The sequence below is a fragment of the Gorilla gorilla genome, chromosome 23 (genome assembly GCF_029281585.2).
Source record: "Gorilla gorilla gorilla isolate KB3781 chromosome 23, NHGRI_mGorGor1-v2.1_pri, whole genome shotgun sequence".
Lineage (NCBI taxonomy): Eukaryota > Metazoa > Chordata > Mammalia > Primates > Hominidae > Gorilla > Gorilla gorilla.
In genome coordinates this window covers 22,594,726-22,602,961 of record NC_086018.1, presented here as the reverse complement: position 1 = coordinate 22,602,961, position 8,236 = coordinate 22,594,726, and the positions used below count along the sequence as shown (strand labels likewise).

The following is an 8,236-nucleotide window of genomic DNA, read 5'->3' as shown; positions in this document are numbered from 1 at the left end:
GCAACTTAATCTAGCACTCTATACTTTAAATTTTTTAAACATTTATAGAAATCAGACTACTACTTCTGCAGAACAACATCTTACTGGTAAAAAGAACAGCCCACATGAAGGAAAACTAATTTGGTGGAAAGATAATAAAAATAAGACATGGGAAATAGGGAAGGTGATAACGTGGGGGAGAGGTTTTGCTTGTGTTTCACCAGGAGAAAATCAGCTTCCTGTTTGGATACCCACTAGACCTTTGAAGTTCTACAATGAACCCATCGGAGATGCAAAGAAAAGCACCTCCGCGGAGACGGAGACACCGCAATCGAGCACCGTTGACTCACAAGATGAACAAAATGGTAACGTCAGAAGAACAGATGAAGTTGCCATCCACCAAGAAGGCAGAGCCGCCGACTTGGGCACAACTAAAGAAGCTGACGCAGTTAGCTACAAAATATCTAGAGAACACAAAGGTGACACAAACCCCAGAGAGTATGCTGCTTGCAGCCTTGATTGTATCAACGGTGGTAAGTCTCCCTATGCCTGCAGGAGCAGCTGCAGCTAATTATACCTACTGGGCCTATGTGCCTTTCCCGCCCTTAATTCGGGCAGTCACATGGACGGATAATCCTATAGAAGTATATGTTAATGATAGTGTATGGGTACCTGGCCCCACAGATGATCGCTGCCCTGCCAAACCTGAGGAAGAAGGGATGATGATAAATATTTCCACTGGGTATCGTTATCCTCCTATTTGCCTAGGGAGAGTACCAGGATGTTTAATGCCTGCAGTCCAAAATTGGTTGGTAGAAGTACCTACTGTCAGTCCCATCAGTAGATTCACTTATCACATGGTAAGCGGGATGTCACTCAGGCCACGGGTAAATTATTTACAAGACTTTTCTTATCAAAGATCATTAAAATTTAGACCTAAAGGGAAACCTTGCCCCAAGGAAATTCCCAAAGAATCAAAAAATACAGAAGTTTTAGTTTGGGAAGAATGTGTGGCCAATAGTGCGGTGATATTACAAAACAATGAATTCGGAACTATTATAGCTTGGGCACCTCGAGGTCAATTCTACCACAATTGCTCAGGAAAAACTCAGTCGTGTCCAAGTGCACAAGTGAGTCCAGCTATTGATAGCGACTTAACAGAAAGTCTAGACAAACATAAGTATAAAAAATTACAGTCTTTCTACCCTTGGGAATGGGGAGAAAAAGGAATCTCTACCCCAAGACCAAAAATAATAAGTCCTGTTTCTGGTCCTGAACATCCAGAATTATGGAGGCTTACTGTGGCCTCACACCACATTAGAATTTGGTCTGGAAATCGAACTTTAGAAACAAGAGATCGTAAGCCATTTTATACTATCGACCTAAATTCCAGTCTAACAGTTCCTTTACAAAGTTGCGTAAAGCCCCCTTATATGCTAGTTGTAGGAAATATAGTTATTAAACCAGACTCCCAGACTATAACCTGTGAAAACTGTAGATTGTTTACTTGCATTGATTCAACTTTTAATTGGCAACACCGTATTCTGCTGGTGAGAGCAAGAGAGGGCGTGTGGATCCCTGTGTCCATGGACCGACCGTGGGAGGCCTCGCCATCCGTCCATATTTTGACTGAAGTATTAAAAGGTGTTTTAAATAGATCCAAAAGATTCATTTTTACTTTAATTGCAGTGATTATGGGATTAATTGCAGTCACAGCCACGGCTGCTGTAGCAGGAGTTGCATTGCACTCTTCTGTTCAGTCAGTAAACTTTGTTAATGATTGGCAAAAAAATTCTACAAGATTGTGGAATTCACAATCTAGTATTGATCAAAAATTGGCAAATCAAATTAATGATCTTAGACAAACTGTCATTTGGATGGGAGACAGGCTCATGAGCTTAGAACATTGTTTCCAGTTACAGTGTGACTGGAATACGTCAGACTTTTGCATTACACCCCAAATTTATAATGAGTCTGAGCATCACTGGGACATGGTTAGACGCCATCTACAGGGAAGAGAAGATAATCTCACTTTAGACATTTCCAAATTAAAAGAACAAATTTTCGAAGCATCAAAAGCCCATTTAAATTTGGTGTCAGGAACTGAGGCAATTGCAGGAGTTGCTGATGGCCTCGCAAATCTTAACCCTGTCACTTGGGTTAAGACCATCAGAAGCACTACAATTATAAATCTCATATTAATCCTTGTGTGCCTGTTTTGTCTGTTGTTAGTCTGCAGGTGTACCCAACAGCTCCGAAGAGACAGCGACCATCGAGAACGGGCCATGATGACGATGGCGGTTTTGTCGAAAAGAAAAAGGGGAAATGTGGGGAAAAGCAAGAGAGATCAGATTGTTACTGTGTCTGTGTAGAAAGAAGTAGACATAGGAGACTCCATTTTGTTCTGTACTAAGAAAAATTCTTCTGCCTTGAGATTCTGTTAATCTATAACCTTACCCCCAACCCCGTGCTCTCTGAAACATGTGCTGTGTCAACTCAGAGTTAAATGGATTAAGGGCGGTGCAAGATGTGCTTTGTTAAACAGATGCTTGAAGGCAGCACGCTCCTTAAGAGTCATCACCACTCCCTAATCTCAAGTACCCAGGGACACAAAAACTGCGGAAGGCCGCAGGGACCTCTGCCTAGGAAAGCCAGGTATTGTCCAAGGTTTCTCCCCATGTGATAGTCTGAAATATGGCCTCGTGGGAAGGGAAAGACCTGACCGTCCCCCAGCCCGACACCCGTAAAGGGTCTGTGCTGAGGAGGATTAGTATAAGAGGAAGGCATGCCTCTTGCAGTTGAGACAAGAGGAAGGCATCTGTCTCCTGCCAGTCCCTGGGCAATGGACTGTCTCGGTATAAAACCCGATTGTATGTTCCATCTACTGAGATAGGGAAAAACCGCCTTAGGGCTGGAGGTGGGACCTGCGGGCAGCAATACTGCTTTGTAAAGCATTGAGATGTTTATGTGTATGCATATCTAAAAGCACAGCACTTAATCCTTTACACTGTCTATGATGCAAAGACCTTTGTTCACGTGTTTGTCTGCTGACCCTCTCCCCACTATTGTCTTGTGACCCTGACACAACCCCCTTTTCGAGAAGCACCCACGAATGATCAATAAATACTAAGGGAACTCAGAGGCTGGCGGGATCCTCCATATGCTGAACGCTGGTTCCCCGGGTTCCCTTATTTCTTTCTCTATACTTTGTGTCTTTTTCTTTCCTAAGTCTCTCGTTCCACCTTACGAGAAAGACCCACAGGTGTGTAGGGGCAACCCATCCCTACACTAATGAACTCATCTTCTCACATAGTTAGATGACGGCACCTGAAATACACTCTCTTCACAAATTTCCAGTATACAGTATCATTAACTATAATCACATAACTGCAACTTTGTACTCTTGGGCCGACAGGTCCCCTTTTCTCCCACCTCCCTGTCGTTCCTGGTAACCACAATTCTACCCTGCTTCCATTTATTAAACTTTTTAAGATTCCTGCCGGGCGCGGTGGCTCACGCCTGTAATCCCAGCACTTTGGGAGGTCGAGGCCGGTGGATCACCTGAGGTCGGGAGTTCCAGACCAGCCTGACCAACATGGAGAAACCCAGTCTCTACTAAAAACACAAAAAATTAGCAGGGCGAGGTGGCACATGCCTGTAATCCCAGTTACTCGGGAGGCTGAGGCACGAGAATTGCTTGAACCTGGGAGGCGGAGGTTACAGTGAGCTGAGATTGCGCCACTGCACTCCAGCCTGGGCAACAAGAGAAAAATTCCATCTAAAACAATAATTAGTAATAATAATAGAGTACCTCCACACTCCACTATAATCAACACGCCACTATCGTCAATGGGCAGATCATCCAGACAACAAAAAATCATCAGTTAAGCTGTACTCTATACCAAATGGACCAAACAGAAATGTACACAGTTTTGCACGACTCCACGACTGCACAATGCACATTCTACTCAGTAGCACATGGATTATCCTCCAGGATAGACTATGTGTTAGGCCGAAAAGCAAGTAACGGCACATTTTTAAAAACTGAAATCACATCAAGTATCTTTTCTGATCACAGTGGAATACTACTAGCAATCAGTAACAGCAGGAACTTTAAAAACTGTACAAATATATGAAAATTAAAACATGCTCACAAACCACCAATAAATGAAAAAATTAAAAATTCATTGAAATGAGGCCAAGGCCGGCGGATCACAAGGTCAGGAGATTGAGACCATCCTGGCTAACATGGTGAAACCCCGTCTCTACTAAAAATACAAAAAATTAGCCGGGAGTGGTGGCAGGCACCTGCAGTCCCAGCTACTCAGGAGGCTGAGGCAGCAGAATGGCTTGAACCCAGGAGGCGGAGCTTGCAGTGAGCAGAGGTCGTGCCACTGCACTCCAGCCTGGGCCACAGAGCAAGACTCTGTCTCAAAAAAAAAAAATTCATTGAAATGAATAAGGGAAATTAAAAATTCATTGAAACAAATAAGATTAGAAACACAACATAAAATCTGTGGGATGCGGCAAAAGCAGTTGTAAGAGGTGAAGTGCATAGCTATAAATGCCTAATCAGAAAAGTAGAAAGATCTCAATAGCCAACCTGACAGTACACTTCAAGTAATGAGAAAAGCAAGAAAAATCAAATGCTAAAATTAGTAGAAAGAAATAAATCATGAAGATTAGAAAAGAAATTTTAAAAATAGAAACAAAAAAATTACAAAAACACAAAGGAACAAAGCTGCGGTTTTTGAAAAAAAAAATTGACAAGCTATAACGAGACTAGGAAAAAAAGAAAGAAAACTGCAGTAAAATCATAGATGAAAAAGGAGACATTACAATTGATAACACAGAAACACAAAGGATCGTAAGAGATTACTAAAAACACCTATATACAAAACAAATTGAAAAATCTAGGAGAAATGAATAAATTTCTGGGAACGCAGCAATTTCACAAGATACAATAATAAAAAACCTGAACAGACTAATAATGAGCAATGTAATTAAGGCAGTAATAAAAATCTCCCATCAAAGAAAAACAGAAAAATTATGGTTTTATTGCTGAATTCTACCAAAATTTTTTAAAAAGGTAATACTAATTTAATTCAAAATATTCCCCGAAAAATGAAGAGGAAGGAGTACTTCCAAACTTGTTCTATGAGGTCAGCATTAGCCTGCTACAAAAACTAGACTAAGACACAACACAGAAAGAAAACCACAGGCAAATATCCCTGATGAACACAGATGCAAAAAATCCTAACAAAATACTTGGGGATTCATCAGAGGAATATGAGAATGATTCAACACAAATAAATAAATGTCATACATCACATTCAGCGAATCAAGAATAAAAACCATATAATCATTTCAGCAGATGCTAAAAAAATAAAATTCAACATTCCTTCATGATAACAACTCAAAAGGAGTACAGAAGGAACATAGCACAAGAAAGGCCATATATGACAAACCCACAACTAACATCATAATCAATGGGGAAAAGTTAAAAGCTCTTCCTGTAAGATCTTGAACAAGTGGCTATTTTTACCACTTTTATTCATCATGGTACTGGAATTCCTAGCTAGAGCAATTAGACAGGAGAATGCAATAAAACCCATCCAAATTGGGGGGAAAAAAAGTCAAATTGTTTCTGTTTGCAGGGTGACATGAACATATATACATACAGCACTCTAAAGATTCCACAAAAAAACCTACTAGAAATAATAAATTTAGTAAAGTTGCAAGATACAATATCAACATACAAATATGAGTAGCACACACATGCACCAATAGTGAAACACGTAAGAAAGAAATCAGGACAGTAGCTACCCACCCCCACCCTCCAAAATAATGATACCTAGGGATAAACTTAACCAAAAAGCTGAAAGATCCTACAATGAAAACTATAAAACATAGATCAAAGATATTAAAGCAGACACAAGAAAATGGAAAGATATCCCACGTCCATGCACTAGAAGAATATTGTTAAAATATCTCTATCACTCAATGTGATCTACAGAATCAATGCAATCCACGTTAAATTACGAAGACATTCTTCATAGAAATAGAAAACTATTCTAAAATTCATGTGGAAATGCAAAACACCTCAGAGAGACAAAAGAATCTTGAATAAAAAGAAAAGCTGGAAGCATCACACTACCTAATTTCAAAATATACTACAAAATATACTATAAATCCATAGTAACTGGAAATCCATAGTATAATATCAAAACAGCATGGTACTATCAAAAAAAGGGGCAGGGGAGAGACAGACAGACAGACAGACATAAACATAAAACAGAGTAGAGAACTCAGAAATAAATTCACGCATTTACAGTCAACTCATTTTCAACTTAGGTACCAAGAACACACCCTCTGGAATAACAATATCTTCAACAAACTGTGCTAGGAAAACCCGACACCCACATGTAGAAGAATAAATCTAGACCGTTATCTTATCATACACAAAATTCAACTCAAAGATTTAAATGTAGGACCTGAAATTATGAAACTACTGGAGAAGAAAACATAGGATAAATGCTTAACGAAATTGGTTAGGACAAGGAATTTTCAAACAGACATCAAAAGTACAAGCAACAAAAGCAAAAATAGACAAATTAAACTTAAAAGCTTCTGCAAAGTAGAGGAAGCAATCAATAGAATGAAGAAACAATCCAGAGAACGGAAGAAAGTATTAGCAAATCATGCATCAGGCAAGCGGTTGATACACAAAATATAGAAAGACTCCTCAAAAGCAAAAATACAAATAATCTTATTTAAAAATCAGAAAAAGATCTACCCAAAACTTTTGTCCCCCCACCATTACCTTCCCACCTTCTTTTCCCGACTGCCTTCAGCCCCCTCCCTCTTGCCACCCTTTTATCTTTCTCCACCTACCCCAAAACTTTTTCCCCACCATTTTTCCCCACCTTCTTTTCGCAAAGCCCCCTCTACTCTCCCGCTCACCACCCTTTTCCCCACCATCTTTTCCTCCTCTCCCTGGCCACCCTCTTTCCCCCCTCACGCTCTCATCACCCTCTTTTGCTCCATTTACCCAAAAACATTTTCCCCCATCTTTTCTCAAAGCCTTCTCTCCACTCCTGCCACTCACCACCCTCTCTTCTCCCCCTCCATCTACCCCAAAACTTATTTCCCCACCATCTTTTTCCCCACCCTCTGTCTGCAACGCCTTCTCCTGCTCGCCATCCTTTTTTTCCCTTTGGCACTCACCACCCTCTTTACCCCACCATCTACCCCAAAACTATTTTCTCCCCTCCTACCACTTCAGCTGCGCTGCGGTCTCCGTGGCCGCCACCAACTGCAGCAAGGCGAGGTGCGATGTCACAGGCCCCAACCCCCAACGTGGGGCAAGTAGCTCTCCCATCTCCTCGTCCTCTAGCCCGACAGGAGCAGCCTTCCCTGCTGGCGGCCCTCTTACCGCTCCCAGGGCACTGCAGTCTCAGTAGCCACCACCTACCACAGCGAGGCAAGGCATGAGGAGAGCCACAGTGCCCGTAGGCTCCAGCCTCCGGCCTCCAGCCTCCAGCATGCAGTAGGTGGCTTCCTAAGCTAGCACGGAACAGCAGGTCATGCCTAGGCAGAAAATCCTGGAATGGCCTGACGGCCCACTATGCTGATGTTAGGCAATGGGGTTCCTGGATTGCACGTTCTGATTGGATGAGAGAAAAACCTCTAGGCCTACTCTGATTGGACTTTATTTTCATGCTCTGATTGGTTGTCCTAATACTTGCTCTCATCCAGTCAGAACATGATAATAAAGTCCAATCAGAGTAGGCCTAGAGGCTTTTCTCTCATCCAATCAGAACATGCAGTCCAGGAACCCCGTTGCCCAACCTCAGTATATAAAGCATGCTGAGGTGGGCAGTCAGGCCACTCCAGGCTCCACTCCATTTGTCAATTTTGGTTTTTGTTGCAATTGCTTTTGGTGTTTTTGTCATGGAAGTCTTTGCCTGTGCCTATGTCCTGAATGGTATTGCCTAGGTTTTCTTCTAGGGTTTTTATGGTTTTGGGTTTTACGTTTAAGTCTTTAATCCAGCTTGAGTTAATTTTTTATAAGGTGTAAAGAAGAGGTCTAGTTTCAGTTTTCTGCATATGGCTAGCCAGTTTTCCCAGTACCATTTAATGAATAGAAGATCCTTTCCCCATTGCTTGTTTTTGTCAGGTTTGTCAAAGATTAGATGGTTGTAGAAGTGTGGTGTCATTTCTGAGGTCCGTGTTCTGTTCCATTGGTCTATATATC

The 8,236-nt window shown here is 41.6% G+C and overlaps 1 protein-coding gene across 1 annotated transcript; it reads left to right on the top strand.

Annotated features, from left to right (window-relative positions):
• Positions 1-254: 254 nt before the first annotated feature.
• On the top strand, positions 255-2,356 carry LOC129529611 (endogenous retrovirus group K member 19 Rec protein-like). The gene is made up of 2 exons (XM_055375176.2): positions 255-512; positions 2,212-2,356. Exons 1-2 carry the CDS (start codon positions 255-257, stop codon positions 2,266-2,268), a joined length of 315 nt encoding a protein of 104 aa, XP_055231151.1. The 3' UTR covers positions 2,269-2,356.
• The last annotated feature ends 5,880 nt before the right edge of the window (positions 2,357-8,236 follow it).